At 40.0% G+C, this 20,442-nt stretch overlaps 2 protein-coding genes across 2 annotated transcripts; both read right to left on the bottom strand.

Annotated features, from left to right (window-relative positions):
• Positions 1 to 139: 139 nt before the first annotated feature.
• Positions 140 to 9,379, bottom strand: creld1b (cysteine-rich with EGF-like domains 1b). The gene is made up of 11 exons (XM_080897714.1): positions 9,120 to 9,379; positions 6,885 to 7,005; positions 6,703 to 6,785; positions 4,846 to 4,956; positions 4,503 to 4,594; positions 4,170 to 4,349; positions 3,974 to 4,069; positions 3,800 to 3,883; positions 2,087 to 2,182; positions 1,850 to 1,990; positions 140 to 1,759 (listed from the first exon to the last, which is right to left on the bottom strand). Exons 2-11 carry the CDS (start codon positions 6,999 to 7,001, stop codon positions 1,539 to 1,541), a joined length of 1,221 nt encoding a protein of 406 aa, XP_080753840.1. The 5' UTR covers positions 7,002 to 7,005; positions 9,120 to 9,379; the 3' UTR covers positions 140 to 1,538.
• A 1,392-nt stretch (positions 9,380 to 10,771) lies between these two features.
• LOC308408010 (interleukin-17 receptor C) lies at positions 10,772 to 20,130 on the bottom strand. Its single transcript, XM_080900057.1, has 16 exons — positions 19,710 to 20,130; positions 17,585 to 17,612; positions 17,347 to 17,478; positions 17,087 to 17,149; positions 16,873 to 16,973; positions 15,399 to 15,492; positions 15,277 to 15,315; positions 15,036 to 15,166; positions 14,888 to 14,950; positions 14,750 to 14,804; positions 14,414 to 14,634; positions 13,207 to 13,254; positions 13,064 to 13,115; positions 12,790 to 12,885; positions 12,659 to 12,697; positions 10,772 to 12,486 (listed from the first exon to the last, which is right to left on the bottom strand). The coding sequence occupies exons 1-16, from the start codon at positions 19,836 to 19,838 to the stop codon at positions 11,693 to 11,695; spliced, it is 2,085 nt and encodes a 694-aa protein (XP_080756183.1). The 5' UTR covers positions 19,839 to 20,130; the 3' UTR covers positions 10,772 to 11,692.
• Positions 20,131 to 20,442: the final 312 nt, after the last annotated feature.

The following is a 20,442-nucleotide window of genomic DNA, read 5'->3' as shown; positions in this document are numbered from 1 at the left end:
CTATGGATATGTCCAAACTGAAACTGAGAAACTCTTCCCAGACAGCTAAAATAACAGTGAAATAAAACTGAAACAAATAAGCTTAACTTGTTCCTTGTTGTATTTACTTAGTTGCAACTATATTTAGCTTGTTTATGCTTAATGATGACTCTGTAAAAAGGCACAATTTACTGTCTCTTACACTAAATCAGAAAATGTTAGACTATTCAGCATTGCTGATGGATCCACTTCTGGTCACTACTGCTATCTGGGTACACGCAGCGAGACTGGTTTGGGCCATTTTCAGTGGAAAATATGTTCAGGTTCAGACACCAAACTTTAGAAACTGTCTTTCAAAACGATGACAAAATTTCATGACCGAACAACAATATGTGGAGCAAGTCGCTTTAAAATATGTTTAATTGCATTTTAGTGCCCTTTAAAGTTCTTGCAGCCTCATTTTCACTTGATTACAACATGACAAATGTGATCATTAACCAGCATCATGTGTCTAAAGCTTTATACAGATTAAAATGATTTAAACAATAAACACCCATTGTTTTAGGAACATTCAGTGGAGTTCAGACAGGTTGACAGCTACAGATTTTATTCTGACGTCTGCAGGATAATTTGCTTGGCTCTGACCTTTAACAGTGGCCTTTTGAATGAGGAAATGAAAAGTAGTTAACTCTATTTCTAGAACTGAAAAAACGTTTCTCGGGGTTAACAAACTCAGCACTGTTGGCTTAACCTGCTTCCTGTAACAGGATCCTGGTACTTAAATAAGTAATGTTGGTGACCCAGCAGCTATTAAAAAGTTATCTTCCATGCCAAGTAGGACAAATAAATACATAGGGTGCTGTATCTTTCATTTCCAATCCTATTTATCATGCATTATTATTACAAAGAATTATTCTGGGACAAAGAGGTAAAAAGTTATTCTGTGAACATAAATAAATGGCTGTTCTTAATGTAAATATCCCAGAGTTTTATGAGTGCTTCACTGGGGGAATTTGGGAAATTGTGATATCTCCATCCTACCCAATGTCCCACAGCGGTAAGTTCAAGTGCATTAGTAACCTGACACACTCACAACTCATGTGCCATTCAAACTATGGGAGGGAGGGAGAGCTGAAATGGGGAAAACGCAGATGGACTTCATGAATAGAGTAGATGAAAAAAAAAAAATCTTTTCAAGAGAGACAAAGACCAGACATCATATCCAAATGCATAAGATTTTCACAATCAGTAGTGGTCTTTATGTCACCCTTGTTCCCAACACAGCTGAGGTAGGGAAGTAAGTTCAGTTCCTTTCCATCAGTGCAGTGATGCTTCGTTACTCCTCTTAAAGCTTCATGGCTTCATGTTCTTTAAGTTCTCCCTTCTTCCCGTGTTATGCAACTCATACACATAAATTAACCCACGCCCTTTAAATTAATTCCCCAGTCACAAGTAAATCCCTGAAAATCTAGCATTGCAAAGCTAGTTTCTTGCCTCAAACTGATTCCTATTTACCCAAATTGACCCGTCTTTTTATTCAAGCTACGGTCCAATGCAGTCTAGCGTCCCTTCAGAAATCCGTCCAGCATGTAGTCTCCCTTCTCAGTCAGCCAGTATCCAGCCATAGCAGCCACACCTCCAATGAAAATAGCTGTGAAGACCATGTCACCCTTGGCAGCAAGGGTGGCTAGGGCACAGATTACCACTCCAAAGAACATCTGTTGCAGTACAAGGACCTCATCATCTGTCATATCGTCAAAGAGTCCCTTCTCTGGGCCAGCTGAAGAGGTAAAAGGAAAAGAAACCAAGAGGTCTGAAAAGCTGTACGCTGCATGTGTGTGTTTGCATATTCCTTATGGCTTTTTCTTACCAGGAGGTTTATTTTCAACACAGATGCTGTCTCTTCTGATAAAGCCATTAGCACAGTCACAGTGGAAGGAGCCCTCCTCATTTATACAGGCCTCATTGAGTCCCGGGCATGCTATGGCACGTTCACTACATTCATCTATATCTGTAAGAGGACACAAAGAAAACAAGTTTAAACACATCAGGAAAAGAGAAAAGGAAACTGATGTTGAGATTCAGTAGCCAGTTTGTGTATACATACCAAGACACTTCGCTCCCTTCAATCTGTAGCCACGCGCACATTTTTTACAGCGGGCAGGACCACTACCCATGCAGCCCACACATGCCTGGTCACATCCTACAAAACGCCAGAAATGCAGTGATCAGCATTACATATTGCTATAATAAACATTTTTTCACCAGGAATTCCACTGCACATTTATTAAGTCATTTTACTGTAAAAGTAATGAGGCTTTGTTACCATACTTGATAAATATCTTCGCCCTTTTTTCAGTTTTTTCTTACTACTTAAAATAACTTGTAGTCAACAAGTGAGGTTAGATCAAATAAATTAAAATTACTATATTACAATTGTAACCTCTTTGGGAATCCCACAAATTCCTTTGTGGAAGAAAAACTCTGTCCTACACCACCTAAAGAGAAACAACAACTAACCAGTAATTGGACTAAACTGTTTTGCATTTCATATTCAAATTAAGATGCGTTTGCAAGGTGCAGTCACCAGCCACGATGTCAGGTACACCCGTTTAACTGCTTATTAACACAAATCTCTACCAATTACATGGCAGCGACTCATTTCAAGCATGCAAACAAGTTCAACCAAAGCATCAGAATGGATATGAAAGGTGATTTAAGTGACTTTGAATGTGGCATGGATATTGACGCCAGCCTGGCTATGAGTACTTTACTGATCTACTAGCATCTTCCTACACAACCATGTTTACAAAGAATGGTCCAAGAGAAGAGAAAATATGAGTGACAGTTCTCTGGATGAAAATGTCTTGCTGATGCCAAAAGTCAGAAGACAATGGCTGGAATACTTTGAGCTGAAAGGAAGCTAACAAGTCACTCAAATACCCACTAATTCCAACCATCTCTGAACTCACAACACATCAGACCTTGAACTAGATGGGCTACAGCAGCAAAAGACCACACCTGGTGCCACTGCTGTCAGCTGAGAATGAAAATCCAGACTGCAATTTACACAGCCTCTCCAAAGTTGATCAACATAAGATTAGAAAAAGGCTGCCTGGTCTGATGAGACTCAATTTTTGCTGTGACATTTGAATGCAAGGACTAGATTTGGCATAAACAGCACGAAAACATGGATCTATGCTGCCTTGTACCACTGGCTCAGGCCGCTGGTGGTGTAATGGCAAGGAGAATATTTTCATGGATCACTTTGGGCCTGTGCATCGAGCATCGTTTCAATAGGATAAAGCACGATGTTACAAACACGTCAGTGAGTTAGCGGTACTCAAATAGCCTCCACAGGCATCAACCCAAAAGAACAACTTTGGAATGTGGTGGAATGTGAGATTCCCATCAGTCATTTTAATCTGACAAATCTACAGCAACTGCATGATGCTAGCGTGAGAATATGGACCAAAATATCTGATGAACATTTCAATGGAACTTGTTGACTTTTTGACATGAAAAATTAAGGCAGTTTTGAAGGCAAAAGGGGGTCCAACTCATTAAGAGCAAAGTATAACTATCAAGTGGCCAATGAGTGCATGTCTTTATGCAGTTTGATTTAAACATTCCTTGAACTGTGAGAAGTAGCATACAATAACACCACTCACATTTTGTGATGAGACTTACTGAAACTGTATTATCACATATGCTCCAGATGTAACTAAAAACCTGCCTCTTATTACAGCAGCACCACAAAATATGCACGATTTAATAAGTTCCAGGAAAATGAAAATAGTAACTAGAGAAAAGAGCATACCTCTGCATTCATATGATCCATCTGTGTTGTGACAGTAGGTGTTAGAAGGGCAACGAGCCAGCTCTGTACCGCATTCATCAATGTCTAGGAGACATACAAGCCATGTCAAACAACAGAAAGTTGGCACCGAATCACTGAATTGCTATTGAGTGACCTCTAAAGCCACAAACTCACCAACACATTTGTTGTCATGAAGGATCCAGCCGGGTTTGCAGTCCAGACATTTGTAGTCCTGCGGCCCTGAGCATTTCTTGCATGAGTGGTAGCAGGCTACAAAGGATGAAAGACACAGTCACAGGGTGAGGGTCAAGTTTAGATGACCCCAGGCAGGATTTAACAGCGTGGAAACCATTATCTGAATCTGTGGCACCTGCACAGGCTGCTATGCTGTTATTGGAGCTTTTCTCTCTGTAGTAACCATCAGCACAGCTTTGGCAAAGATGGCCTGAGTACCCGGGATCACAGACACACTCTCCATCTCCCAGGCGAGTACCCTCCCCTTCACAGCGGCCCAGACCTCCACATGTGCCACCGGGTCCAGATGGACACTCTGTATGGGATAAGCAGGATATCAGTGCTACACTTTAAACCTACAATTAACATGATTCTGATTATCATCACTGAGTTCCATGCGTTTTTAATATTTTTTGGACCGACTAGGTTGTCAGTGCTGACATAAGGCAGCTTGTGTTTAAAGCCACACCTTTGCAGTCAGGTCCAAAGTGTCCAGGTGGACAGCAGAGTCTCAGCTCCTCTATACACAGCCACTCAAACAGGTCTGGTGCTTCCTGCTGTCTGTAGGATGTACAGATCACATCAGTTAGGAAGTTAAGACAGGGGCATGATATAAAAAAATAAATAAATAAATTTAAAAAAAATCAGCATAACCTAATTACACAGGAGAAACTGACGGTGCCACCTACACACTCTACAGACAACTTATTCTTTTAAATTACATTTCAAAATGTGCGTCAGAAGACCTTTTCCTGCTGATCTAATTCATCTCAATTTAACACAGGTTCATGCATGAAAGCAGCTTTTTTTACCTGTGGAACCACCATGTCTCCACTTGGTCCTCTATCTGCTCCAGCAGTCGATTACATTCAAAATCTGTTTTCTCACAAGCAGATTCTACTATCTCTAGTAGGCGAGTTTCACTGGAACACAAGTTTGGACAGAGACAGCAACATAGTCATGAAGTAAGAACATCCTACCCCTTAAATATGATTTAACCCCACCTTTTCCAGTAGAAAACTTTTGGCAAATATATATATTACACAATAGGGCTGGGCCATATTATACCGTTCACGGTAATACCGGTATAATGTTAGGCAACGATAGGAAAATGAAATATCGCGATAGAATGGGAGTAAAACGCGCATGCGCAGTGCCTTTGTTTTCATACGCACATGGCCGATTGTTGAGTGAAACAGATGAACCAGAATTGGTTTGTAAAAATGGTGCAACTTCAGTGATGTGGAACTGGTTTGGTGTTTGTCCGTCAGATACACGACAAAGCACATTTTTTTGCAGAACATGCAAGCGGCCGTTGTTATTGTCATATTTGTCGGACTAAGATGCTCTTAAATCTGGGAGTAATCTGGGTCCTAAACTCCGTAATCCTTCAGGTCAAACAACACTGCAGCATCACAGAGTTAAAAACTGTCTAAATTCTTTCATCTTTAATAAAACGATCAGCATTTCTGCTTTACCAGGTGTAACTATGAAGTTTAACTTCCAGGCATCCATGAAAACTAAAGTTATTACATTTAACGGAGTTAGACGTTAGCAGGAAGCTAGCGGAAGTTAGCAGGAAGCTAGCGGAAGTTAGCTCGCTAGTTTCGCTAGTTACCTAAGCATGATATTGCATGTTCTGACTGAGAGATTTCTGAAAAAAATCAAACGTACAGTTCTGCTATCACTTCCAACATAAATGAAGACAGGAAACTAAACAGCAGTGACGTTTGTAGGGTTACTGAAGTTGGGCTAGCTGGTATATAATGATGTGCTACGTGATCGCTAGCGACACAGCTATGTTAGCATAACATAAACAGTGAAGCTGGAGGACGAACACTAACACTTTTCCACTTATAAAAGTTAACGTGAAGGTTCTTCATGGTTAGAGACAAATGCAATCGCATGGCAGGATGTTGTAAACGGACCAAACTTCAGTCAGGAGAACAACTGAGATAATCCATCCACAATACGAGGTTAGTCATTAATAGACTGCAACAACATGGGAATAGAGCAGCTGCCAGAGAATTCAACATTAATGAATCAATGGTACAGAAGTGGAGGAAGCAAGAAGAATGAGTTTAATAAAGTTTGATTTATCTGACTGCTTTGTTTCGCTTAATGTGCCTTATAATCCCGTGCACCTTATGGTCCGAAAAATACATACTGCACACTGCAGTTTAATGTTGCAAAGCACCTCTTTTTAACTTCAGTGGATATTATACATGGTTATGCTCAGGATATGTCAGCCCATTTCTACTGGAAATGCCTTTTGGTTAAACTTTCAGCAAGGAATTTGCATTTGCACTGTTACATTTTTATAAAGCTTTAATGTACATAAAAACCAACTTCTTGTTTAAGTGAAAATAAATGGAAGGTTGTCTTTTTGCGCTAGTAATGTTGTGGAGTTGTATTTTGTCTCGCATCAATTATATCGTCGGTTATATCGTTATCGCAAATTTTCAAATATATATCGTGATAAATATTTTTGGCCATATCGCCCTGCTCTATTACACAAACTATCATACAAATATGCAGAGGACAGGATGTCTAGTAATATAAGTTATTATGTGAATTTAATTTAGCAAAAAGACGGAACTAGTCGTATTAGACATTGTGAATATATGAGCAGGTATTTGCTAAGTACTCCAACAAAAATTTAGTCTTACCTGGTTGCATATTTAGCCAGCTTCTCCTCCTCCCAGGCAGTGTTTCCTCCCCCAAAGTTCTTATTGGCTGTTCTCTCCAAGCCCTAGAAAGAGTAAAAGTTAGGGTCCTAAAAACATTCTTTTTAAGGTTTGCTCAAAGAAGACAAGCAAGCATTGACAGTTTCTTTGGATACAAGGACTACCTTAATGAAACTCTCAGTGAGTTTTTTGCAGGTTTGGCACGGTGCTGTCTGGACTCTCACCACAGAGAGCTCTGAGAGAAGCACCAGAGCAGGCAGGAACGGCCAGGCCCACCACATGATCCTATAGACAGCATGCATACAAACAAACGCACAAACAATTAATGTTTAAAAAAAACAATCTTTTTTTTTTTTTTTTTTACAAGTTTTGTTTAAACATCATAGCAAGTGTCATCAAATGCACCTACACTTCCAGAAAAAACTGTGTTTCTAGAGATCTGATCACAACTATGTGGTGGACAATACAAAAGAAACTGTAATACGAACCCATAGCTGTGCAAAACGCACTAAAATTCTTCTTCTTGCTTCCTTTATGAATCAGCATGTCTTCTTCTTTCTTCACTATATCCATGAACCTCCTCTGAGCTCTTCCTCTTTTCATTCTGCCTGGCAACTCCATATTCACCATCCTTTGCCTAATATATCCACTATCCACCTGCATATGACCAAATCATCAGTTTGCCTCTCTAACTTTGTCTTCAAACAGCTCAACCTGAGCTGACCCTCTGATTTAATTTCAAATCTTGTGCATTCTGGTCACTCTTGATGAATATCTTAACATCTTCAACCTCCAGCTCTGGCTTCTGTTTTATTTATTTTTTATTAGGGCTACCATCTGCAAACCTTATGTCACAGGAAGTCTCATTGCCATCTTGTAAACCTTCTCTTTCACTTTTATGGTTATCCTTATTTCACAAGTTACCCCTGACTCCACCCTGCCTGCACTGTCCTCTTCGTCGCTCTTGCATACTGTGTACTTACTTTGGATGGTTGAGCAGTATTGACGAGTTGACAGGTATTTGTCTTTCATTCCTCTTCTCTCCAGATCATACCTTCACCTCTTCCAATTCTCTTCCACCTGCTTGCAACTACTGCTACAAATCACACTGCCGTATGCAAAATTAGTCCACGAAGACTCCTGTCTGACCTAAGCTGTCACTCTGTTTATCAGCACTACAAACAAGAAGGTTTTTTACAGCTGATCTCTGATATAATCACACTGCCACCTTGAACCCATCTTTCACTCCAGCTATGCACCTCATCGCTACCTGACTGCTTTACATGTTTTCCCCTTGCTCCCCACACAGTACGTTTGTGATGGTTGACTTTTGAAGATTGTAGTGAGTGATTCAATGCCATATTATTATGATATTACTTAAATAGCACTAGCACGGCTACATTGCAGTCATATTGTGCAAACCTCCAAGCACCTTCACCACACTAGTGTAGCTAAAATAAAATATTGTAAGACTCTTTTTCTGATCTACAAATAGCTGCATAAGTGCTGACTAAAACCAGAAGGAAAGAACTAGCATGCTTATACTAAAGCCAAGGGTGCCTGGAAGCTTAGTTTTGATTTACATTTTTATTTGTTAACATGACAGTAACAGGTTATGCACTGGAAAATGTCTCAGAAATTATATTGGTTTATGAAACAGGAAAGCCTCTCAGGTTGTTTGCTTCTCATTATTGCCACAAAGCAGAAATAAAACAAGTTGATGCTGCTTTCATCAGGTATGATTCAAGAAGCTGGAGTAGCCTTTCCACAAGATGTTAAAGAAGTTGGAAATACTCCTGTCCTTTATTTTATAATTCATTTATGTTATCATTTATGACTCATTTTCTAATATGCATAAATATTAACTGTACATTTGAGATTTTACCGAGTGTAATAAGTATGTGCGTGTGCGTGGTGGGATTAATCCTCTCCATTTTTTTAATTGACTTTAAACTGTCCAAAGTACCCATCTTTATTTTTTTTTTCGAATGTATCTCAGCCTTCACTTCCTAGGTTTTTGATATAAAAATCTGGTTTCATTAAATGCAGTCCAAATTAGATCTGTGAACAGTATGAATTTTTGTTAGACTTGTTAAAAGCTAGTCTTTAAAACAAGCAGCTTTAGCCTGCCTTAGCTTCATCGTTAGCCTGGTTAGCTCAGCATCAGCACCACCAATTAGCCGACTAGCAGCTGGCTAAGGTCAGTAGTTAGCTGCTAACTTAAGCTAACGCTGTGTCTATCATAGTCTGCTTATCTGTCCGGTGTGTCTTTGAAGATTGTTGATATCGGTTACCATATCCTCCTTAGGCTATTTAGCGTTAAATATGGACTAACTAAGCCGCATTAAGGCAGCCAATTTGAAATTAGCTTCAGGCTTTATTGATGATCCAGGTCTTACCTTGCTGAAAAGCCACCACCTCCGTTGCTGCTGTCGCTGTGCCACTGATGATGATGATGATTGTCGGATTCCCCGGTGATTCAGGTTCATAAAAATGCAGGCAGAGCTTCACATTTTGGACATCCACTTCACGTTGAACGCTTCAGTCGTGTCATTTTAGCAGTTGTTTGCTAGCTAATGCTGTTAGTGCTCACAACGCAACAGAGGAGCTTTAGTACCGTAGTGCTGGGCTGCAGTGAGATGAATGAATGAGTGAACAGCTTCCAGTCGCTTCTCTGTTTTCCATAAGGAGGAACCACCCAAACCTTCTGGGATTTAAACAATCAACCAATCATTCAGCATCCAGCTTTACATAAGTCAGTGCTGCATCGTCCAAGTATGAAACAGTATGTAAACATTTAAGACTAACTCTTTAAATGTTTCATTCTGATCATATTCTGTGCCGTCATGCTATGGTTCAGGTCCATTTTGACCCGACCATGAATTCCCTCATAATAAATTTCTAAAACTCATTTTCAAGTACAGATCGAATTATAGTGTTTAAATAGTAATCGGTTCAATTCAATTTATATTGCGCCAAATCACAACAGCAGTCACACTGAGGCGCTTCTTATTGGGCTTTATAATACAGAGAAACCCCCACCCCCAAAAAATTTAACAACCCTCTTAACATGAAGTAACTATGTGCATATTAGTATTGTACAGCACTTTATATAGCACTTTAAAAACACACCTGGTAGACCAAAGTGCTATATAAATAAATAAATGATAAATGTTGATGATGATAATCTCAAGCAGAGCCAGGCTCAGGGGAGGGCAGCCAGAAGTGGTTGTGGGTGAACGGGAGCAGGACAGAATAAAAGACAAACCATGGAAGAGAGCCAGAGATAATGCATTCATGCAGAGTGGTGTATAAACACATGAGTGAGTAAAAGAGGTAAGTGAAAAAGAAACACTCAGCACATCATGACCCGGAGCCTAGGCCTATTGCAGGTAAGATTCAGTGTCACTTGATCCAGCCTTAACTATATGCTTTATCAAAATGGAAAGTTTTGAGCCTAATCTTAAAGGTGGAGAGGGTGTCATAAAGATCCTCATAACTAGCATTTATAGTTATCAATAAATATTAAATAAATGCAGATCGGCTCTACCTTGTTTCTTTTGAGCTTGGTTTCAATCTCTGTTAGTTTAATCATATCTTTTAAAAAGATATATTTTGCTATTGTTAAATTATTTTCTTACAGTGTGATTATTTGTGCTTGCAGATGCAAAGTGCACAGGCACAAATACCCAGTTAGGCACATAATGCATTCACATTTATCTACTCCTTGAGTGGTCTTACTGACACTTAAAACACTTTATCTACCTCTCATGCAATTAACCTACAATGTATGCCTCTGGACTGTGGAAGAAAGCCCACTCCAGACACTGTGGAGGTGGTGTGAAAGGCCTCAGCTAGGATTTGAACCAGGAAACCTGCTGTGACCACTCTATCACCATGCCGGGCTTGACTCTTAACTGCATAATTAAAGCTTAGATGCAGTTAGGCCCCCTAACTGATGATGATAATAATAACATGTTAAAAAAATAACCCATTATTTAATAAAAACTGTTGTTGTAATGTGTTGTTTTTTTTATTCTTAAAGCTTTCACAGATATGCATGTTAAACAAATGTCAACGAGCTTATTCTGCAAATGCAAGGAAGCTTATTCTTTTGATGCCACAAAGACATACCAACATTAGCTTTTTATTTAAGACAACAAGAAAAAACGAAAACAGTATAAAACAAAATGAACATGCCAAGACAAACTGGTTAAATATATTTACATATATAAAGTCAGAAACACAACATTATGGTTTCTTTTTTCTTCATTACTTTCAGCGCATTGATACGCAGTTATACAGAACTGGTATTGGGGGGTGGGGGGGTAAATCCTCATTAGCAGCTATCGGAAATGTTAAAACAAAGGTAGAGAAACAGAGTTCACTCACTTTTTTCCCGTCTGCTCTGCCAGTTATTACTCACCGTGCTCAATAAAGACATGTAATAGCATGTATAAGTTGATGATGATGAACACATTTTATGAATAATCAATGCAGAAATTCCAGTTGTTCTTAACAGTCTGCAAAATTGCCAAAATACATGCATGTCAATCTCCAAAAATGGGACAGGTGCTGCAGATTTTTTTCATGAACTTCACAAACTTTTACTTGCAGTAGTAGTACAAGTGTGTAGTTGTGTCATAGAAACAGAAGTGTGTGCACACAGTGAGTTTTTCTCCACACTTTACTCTCATTTTGTAGCCCTCCTGAGCCATGCTACTTTTCAAAAATAGTCATCACAGACCTTTGGATCTGCTGTCACCTTTTTCTTTGGAAGTGGTGATATTTTATTGTTTTCCTAGAGCAGGGCTGATTTTTTTTAATGCCTCCTTTTCAACAGGCTAGGATTCCAGAGTTTTTCCTGAAATAAAGAAGCTGAAGTAGCAAAGGTAATGATGAGCAACCGTTCAGATTGTGTCATTACTGTTTGCTCATCCCAAAACTGAACCATAGCTGTCCTGTCGCATTGTCAGGCCCACTCCATTTCACTGCCCTGCAGGTCCGTGTCAGGGCTGGATGGGGGTGTGATAAGACTGGGCTGCAATGGCACAGTTTCCCCAGAGTCTTCCCCTCCTACGGCAACACAACTCTGATGCACTCCCACAAGGCGTAATACATTTGACCCTGTTGTGAATGCTGACAGTCTCTGGGCTAGAGCCCGTGATGCCATCCTGAGCCCCCCTGCTCTTTTCCGTCTGGCTGATGCAGTAGCTACTTGACGAGCTCCAGCCAGTTCAGTCAGGAAACCCAGGCTCTGGGATGGAAGGCTGTAGACATGCAGGCCTCGGAAAAGTTCTGGCAGCGGTCGGAAACTACCTGGGGGCTCAGGTGGGAGGGATTCAAATTGCACCAGCATAAACCGTTCGCCAGCGCGGCCCTGTAAGTAGTCTGCTAGAACACAGCTCAGTGAAGCACTGAAAACATCTGCACAGCGAGAAGACCCAGGGTAATCTCTTCCTGCCTCTTCTTCTTTCACATGTCTTTTCCTCTCTGAGCGCTGAGCTCCCCATTCTTCAGCCTTTGTCCAGGAGGCCTGGGTTAGGACTAGCACCACTTTGCCCCCTTGCCTTTGTAGCTGATCAAGTTGTGAGTGGAGCCACGGCACAGGTCCCAGCATGCTGAGCTCAGCATGGCTCCACAGGTCTAGAGACACACTAAAGCCCAGTGATTGGAGAGATGAGCCCAAATGACACAACAGCTCTGGCAGGCAAGGGTTATCATCAGGTGGGTACAGCAACACAACATGAACACCGCCCACAGCCCCTGAAATAGCAGATGTCAATGGCTACAATCAGTATTTGATCAAAGAAATCTACAGAGAATTATCACTCAAATCAAGATTATGGCATAAAAGTCAAGTAAGCTTGGAAACAAAAACAAGGAATGTGGAAATACTGGTGGCCCAGTGTGAAATTAACATCAGGCTTTCTCCTACCTTTAACGTCTTCGTCTTTCAGCCACTTCCAAACATAGCCTGTATGGAAAACAAAGATACCTTCAAGATATTTTCTAAGAACACTTATTCAATTATTCTGTTTTTCAGTGACACTCGAACAGGAAACTGACCTTGTAGAATCCCTTGTATTAAATACGCTCCCAGTATTGCTAAACACACGAGTAGTAATCCAATGATGAGCACCACGCTCCATCGCAATCGAGATGCTGTAAAAATGTGAAAATATGAAACTTTAATAAAGAAATGGAATGTTCTATTTTTTTAAAAGGTCACTATGTAGTTGGTTATTTGTTACATAGTAATGAAAGAAAGTGGGATTTTTTAGATGTTGCTTGAAAAAAATAAATTATTCCATTAATCTAATAGACAGCAATGCAGTCTTACTGGCAAACGGACACTGGGGCTCTAAGAGTGATTTTGTCCCGTTAATCTTCATCTAAAAAATTAAAGGCAGACGTTTATGTTAGCACAGTCTGTATAGTGATAAATGCATTCACAGTTTCATGAATAATTTTATGTTTGATCACCTGAACACATAGCAGAGGGTGAGATGGCACATTGAACTCTCCGGTTTGCTGAAGGGTTCAAAGAAAAGTCATAGTCAATCACAGCCAATAAAGAGCGATAAAGAAAAAAGAGAAGATTCATCACCGATCCTTTTGACTTCAGTGAACCATCATAACAGAACAAAATCCAGCATGTCATTCAAATCAACAAATGCAACTGACAGAGGCTCTTCACGCATCACCTGACTTGCATTTTTCTTTTCTGTTGTTTGCTTGCAGCCAGTTGAAAAAACTTTTGTAAAAGCTTTGTTCCCACACATTGGGGCACTGGATGATGCGCAGACATTAAATATTTCAAGGATTAAAAGAAACAAAACAAAAATAGAAAGTTTGCATTCTCAAGACATTTATAAAACCTCTGTTACAAATTGTTTTTCATCTAGTTCTGATATTGTAAGATCACCGCTCATGAATGTGATCTCTTTTATGTGATCATGATAAAAGAAAGCGTCATGGCTTCACGTTCCCCATGGTTCTGCTTTTTAAGCATGTCTAAATTTCTGGTGTGTTTAAATCAACCTTCTGGTAATTTATTGGCTAATCCAGTCATTTTAAACATTCTAGTTTAAAACTGTATTTTTAGAGTTGAATTAACCCCCCCCCCCCCAAACTGAATTAAGCCTTAAAACTTCATGTTGAGACTTCAAATTCTAGTACAACTGAATATCTATTTAAATGTTGGACACATTCTTTCTTTTCTTTGTTTTTTCTTGAGGTGAATCAAGCTTGGAACTGTTTCGCCATTCTTCTGTAGATATCTGTTTGTCTGAGTTATGTAAAAGGCAGAGGATGGTTTGAACTGAGTGACTCATGACAGAGATATTTCAAGGCAAACAAGGCAGCTCTGTATGAAGTTAAGCCCAAAATGAGGAAGATGGTCAGAAATAAGACTCCAGTTATTAAAATAATCTTAACTGACTGTTTGCTGTCTGCTTTATCTCTGGTTTGTTACATTTGGAAGAAGGGAAAAAAAAAATCCTATTTGCTTCTTTGTTTCTGCGTTTTTCTGACTATAAGGTTTAAAGTTTATTTTTGGTGCTAACAATGCATTGTTTTTCTGGAGACACAGTGAAAAGAACATATTGACTCATAGCAGTCATTTCCAAAATTATAACAGTGGCTCATGAAAACTACATTACATCACACTCAGGATTTTTGCTGTTTTTACCAAGTATCTGTTGCTTCGTTCATCCCATTTAGCTTGTAGTCTCTGTCTGGAACCCATCACCTCTTCACACTGGCCTCCCACCTGGCCTTTCTTGCACAGCCACACCTCTGCTTCCAGTATACACGGCGCACTTACATTCCAGATCAGCCCTATGCCACCATCCCTCAGCTGAGACTCCACCAAAGTTGCAGACACACTGTGCTGCATATTTTCGAGTGCACCTAAAAAAAACAACAACAAAAAAACCCAACAACAACAACATGCAATTCTCCATGTCTGAAAATTAATGTCCCATGCAAATGTCTTCTGAAGTTGATGTCAGGCAACACCATTTACCTTCATTGTTTTTGAAAGGGCAGATTTGTGTTCTTAATGATCCCTTCCACCATGCCTGTAAATAATTTTATATTTATTATATTATATATATTTATGTATTTTCCAATAGCTTAGCTGTCACTTAATATTTTGGCTTACCTGGAAGCACAGGCATGGTGCAACAAAGTCTGATGGTATGACCACCTCATCCTTCTCTTTGGGCTGCCAAAGATGAAAACAAAGTTAAACAAACAAATAAACATGCATGATGCTGATTTTGCATTACCAGAACAAAATATTGACCCACCCATTCACGCTGTTCTGCAGGAATTTTATCCCAAACCATCTGCCATGTGATTGCATCTCCTTGTCTGACATCAGCTTTTACAAGTTGCAGTTTGACATTCCTCCCCTGATCTTTCACACAGAGTCTGGGACCTTAGTTTCAATAGTCATAAATTAGAACTTGGCTGGATCAACTCACTCAATGGTGTAAAATCGTTTTTACCAGGCCTGCATTTTACTCCTGGGTTTTGAAAGTGTCTTACCACATTCCTTTATAGTTCCGTTAGGCTCCTCATCACAAACTGAAAAACAGAGGGTGTAGTAAATGTTGGGTAACACTGCTCTACAATTCATCATATTTTTGCTCCCATTAACTTAAACTCACCATTTTTTAAAGAGGGAAGTGTCATATTTTGACTCTTTGAGTCTACACTGACCATAACAGGACTGCCGAACTGCACTTTTTCTCTCAACAGCAGCTGGAAGTGCAGGAAATATGTAGTAAACTTTAAAACATTTAATTGTATATAGTAAAGCTCTTAGATTGAGTTTATGAGAATGCAGAGAGTCTATCCATAATGGAGAAAGCATTCATATCTGTTACTTAGGCAGAAACATAAAAATAGAACAGTTTAAAACAACATCCTTAATTGAATATTCAACTCAAGTGAAGCGCAAAGTACAAATGAGGTGTGATCCCCCCCCCCCAAAAAAATAGTGCACTTGTTAAGCAACAAAATATCTCTAATTAATGGTTGATAGTCTGAGCTCCAAAAGAGCAACATGGGCCCGCCCTCTTGTGGGTGGCTGTAGCTCAGGTGGCAGAGCAGGTCAGCCACTAATCAGAAGGTCGGTGGTTCGATCCCAGGCTGCATCCTGGCTGCATGCCAAATATCCTTGGGCAAGATACTAACCCCGTGTTTGCCTACTGGTGGTGGTCAGAGGGCCCGGTGGCGCCTGTGTCCGGCAGCCTCGCCTCTGTCAGTGCGCCCCAGGGCAGCTGTGGCTACAATGTAGCTTGCTATCGCCAGTGTGTGAATGGGTGGATGACTGAATGTAGTGTAAAGCGCTTTGGGGTCCTATGGACTAGAAAAGCGCTATACAAATGCAGGCCATTTGTGGGCTCCAGGAGGTGTGGGGTTGTGCCGTGTCTGGGGGTTTGTGTTTTTTAATTTGTGTGCGAGTTCTGGTTTCTGTCTGCTATGTTTGCTTGCATTATGATTTTATTACTCTTACTTTAGTTTATTGTACAGGTTTGAATTTACTTTGCTTTTAGTACTTGTTGGTTTAATTCTAGTTACTGTTTGTATTTCATAAGTTTGCTGCACCCTTCAGTGCCTCATTTGTCACTGTTTAAATTAGTTGCTGTCATGTCTTGTTACCCTCCGTGTTTAACTGATTACCTCATATGTCTATAAATACCCCTAGCCTTCTGTTTAATCTTTGTATTAATATCCTCTTCATGCTTGTTTCCAGTTATTTATTTAACAAGCAACTTCCTTATAGAATTTTGCCACAACCTAAAAAAAAAAAAAAGAAAAAAAAGAAAAAGTGTGACGTGTTACTTATTCCCTGTTATTTGAGGCGCAATTCCAATCTATGCTTACTTGTGCTACTATCTGGACTGGAACCGAAGAAGGAAAACCTAAACTCAGACGTTTGAAACATGAAAAATTGACACTATTTTGCCATGTTTGATAGTTAAGAGTTTGTTGTTTGAATGATTATGACATTTTAAATGTCTCTTTCATGTAGTGAAACAAAACAAATATAGTCTCCAACCCCACAGATTACTTAATTAATCCCGAATAAAAACAAATCAGACAATAAATAATACCTTCACTCTTTCCTAATGTTACCTTATATGTCGACTTGCCAACAGTGGTGTTGCTTTGTTTAAAATAGAGTATCTTCCAACAGTCTAACGTTCCCGGGACACTAAAATGCACTTTCACAAAATCTGTAATATAGAGAAAAATGTCATGGAAAAATATGTTACATTTTTTGTGCTCGAAGCACGTGATTCTAACTGCTAACAAACTCAAACTTTGTTCTGCTGTTTGACACACACACCTTCTTTTTCGCCGTCATCACCAGACTCCTCAGAAACATCCGTCACGATACCCATTTCGTCAGCTTGGATCATCATCATGTCAGCAACATTAAATACAACATTAGTTCATGACATGTGACAGGTTAACAAGCTCGACAGCTATGATAAGAATGCAGGAAAACATTTTAACATTAAGAGCGTTGCCATCAAATATGATGCTTGACATCATTATGAAATGTGCGTCCCAGTAGTCTCTCAAAATGATTTATGGCAAAGCTACCTTGTAGAGTGATGGTGACTTGAAGGCAAAGACTGCAGTTCTGTTTGTTTGAACAGCAGAGAACACTTTCGAGCTGCAACTGTGTAACGTCAACTTTACTGTATGGATCAGGGAAGTCATCAGAAAACGGAGCTGTGAAAACAAGAGCGTTTCTGCTTTAGACAAAAAGGTTTATTTGGGATTGAGATTGAGATGATAACAGTGAGAGTGGATGTGCAAGTACTGATCATGCTGCTACCTTGATCCACATGGCAGTCAGTCAAACCCTGAAGAAAGAATAAAATGTGAACGAGAGTTGAATGAATCACATCTAAAAGGTACCACTGATGTCAACAATTGTAAGTAAAATGTCTGGTAAATAGAGACATATCCTGCATATTTTTTAAAAACTAAGTTAAACGCTTTCAATTTATCACACAACTGTAGTGAGCAGCTTCAGATATTTGAAAGCCTGATTCCAAATATTTTTATAATAACATTTCAGTTATTTAAAAAAAAAAACTTTATGCATTTATATTTCCTTTGTTCTGTCTATTTTTTATTGTTATTACTTTTCTCTTGCAGTAGTAGTAGAGTAATTCTTCTACAATATCTTGCTTCCCTTTGTTTTGGCTGCTCCCTTTAGGGGTCACCGCAGCAAATCCTCTGCCTCCATCTGACCCTATCCCCAGCGCCATCATCCTCTTTTCTGAATATTCAGCATCCTTTGCCCACTTTATCAACTCTCTCTGCTCTTCACATGTGCAAACCAACTCAACTTTGCCTCTCCAAAGTACTGTACCTGAGTTCCTCCTTTGATGTATTATTTTCTAATTTTGTCCATCCTGTTCACTACCAATGGAAATCTTCAGCTCTACCACCACCTCAATTTCTTGTCTTTTTTTAAAACATTATATTGGAGCTTTTTGCCTTTATTACAGTGATGAGTAGACAGAAAAGCAGAGAGAGAGTGGGGGGGATGATAGCCTCGGGTTGAAGCTAAATGCAGGCTGCTGTATTTTGCTTCCTGCCTCATGGTCACCTGCTCACTCTGGGAGCTACACTGACATCTGGCATCAGAGCCACAGACGACAGGAGGTCTCACTACCAAATTAATAACCTTCCCTTTCACTCTTGCTACCATCCTGTACTATCCGCTACTACCACAAATCACCCTGACACTTATCTCCACTCACTCCAACCTGCCTGCACTCTCCTTCACTTCTCTGTTGCTTTGGATGGTTGAACCCGGGTATTAAAACCACCTACACCTGTCTACTTCTCATTCACACACATGTATTCTTTCTTGCTTCTACTAACTTTCATTCCTCTTCTCTCCAGTGCAAACCTTCTCCTATCCAGCTTCCCCTTCTTTTTGCTCCCTACTCTCACTCATCTGTGAGCATCATAGTCCATGGAGACTCCTGTGTGATCTCATTTATAAGCATGTCCATCACCATCGCAAACAACAAGGGGTTCAGATCCCATAACGGATGAAATCCCACCACCAGCTTGAACCTATCTGTCACTCTCCATCACGGTTTCTCTCCTGATATGTGTCTTGCACCACTCTGTTATTTTTGCCCACACCTATAGAATTAAAGAGGATCCATACTCATCCTGCCATCACTATATTAACTCTTATCTGATGCTACTGCAATGACTTATTTGCTTTCATTCCTGCGTGCACATTTATGTTTATTCAATGTTGGATTTAAAGGCTTATGTTTCGTTGTATTCTTCTATGTATGCTCCGTGTTTTTGCTTTGAATGCTTTTATCTCTGTTCTTTGACAAATCAGCAACGCCTATGAAAATGTCATGTCGATGTCAATGATGTTCACTGCCGCTTAAAGTCAAGGAATAAAGACAGTTAAGATTTATGTAAGTAATGTTACATACTGCATCATGTGCATAAATACTGCCATTTCTGACACAATAGTTTCAGGGAAGTCAAGCTACCTTCCACGGAATTGGAGTGGCGGAGTAAGGTGCCAGACTCAGGTAGATGAGTAAATAAGTAATGAACATCTGACTCAGGACAGGGTGTCTCTTATCCTAATTTTCCAAGAAGACGACGTTTGCACAGTAAATTTTGTTCCCTTTGCACCTACATTTTTTTTAAATAGATAGCAATAACAAAATTTGGTAACACACTTTTATAGTTAGATCACTTAAATCATTAACCGCCCATAACTTGCGTTGTTTTTATTTTATTAGACAGATTTATGTCTGACCTGATAATGACGCTATAGTAGACATAATACAAGCGCTACAAGCTTAAAACTGAGCAGTCATAAATACTCTCGCCCCATAGAGAAGAGTCACTCTTTAACCGCTTGATTCCAAAAGAAACATTTCTCAGTTCCCAGGATTCCCACTTACCTTGCTGCAGGTGAACTCAGGTGTGTCTTGGTCAAAAATCTCCAGCGCGCCTGCCGACACGAACAGCCAGAAACACAGCGATAACAGCAGGGAGACCACGTGTGGCACCCACCGGCGTGTGAGACCCATATTTTTGGAGTGCGCCTAGCACAAGCCCTTTCACTCCGACGCACGTCTCCTGCTCCACGGCTACGCTCCCCTCCTCACGGGACACATAAAAATCAGAGCTTCTTATACTTAAAGCACCGAGCTCGGCAGGACGAGAAGATCGCGATCATGTCTAGCTCGACAGTAGCGACGCGTCGTGAGGCTCCTGGGATTTTGCTTCACCGCCCTTCCTGATAACTGAATAATCTGGAGTTGGGCGTGTAGCTGCGCCACCTGCGCAGGTTTGATGGGAGGAGGGGGCAAAGCTGTCAGCTGCAACGTGAGTTTCTGCAGGGCTGGTGAATCATTCAGCAACATAAACATAAAGCGACACGCACACCAAATTGTAAAAACAAACCTGCTTGGCAACATGACTCACACTGATTGTTGTGAAGAGAGAAAGTCAAAAAGTAACAAGAAGCTGATCAGAACAAAAGTCTGTTTAGTTTTCATTATCTTAAACGGTCACAACAACCACGTGTTTGCCAACATTTTTATGGTCTATTTTTTATGTTCTTTGAGAGTTTTTTTTGCAACAGATTGAAAACAGTCGTAATGAGTCAGCGGGAAGAGTTTCATTATGTTG

This window comes from Rhamphochromis sp. 'chilingali' (assembly GCF_963969265.1).
Source record: "Rhamphochromis sp. 'chilingali' genome assembly, chromosome: 12".
NCBI lineage: Eukaryota > Metazoa > Chordata > Actinopteri > Cichliformes > Cichlidae > Rhamphochromis > Rhamphochromis sp. 'chilingali'.
This window is presented reverse-complemented; position numbering and strand designations above follow the sequence as displayed.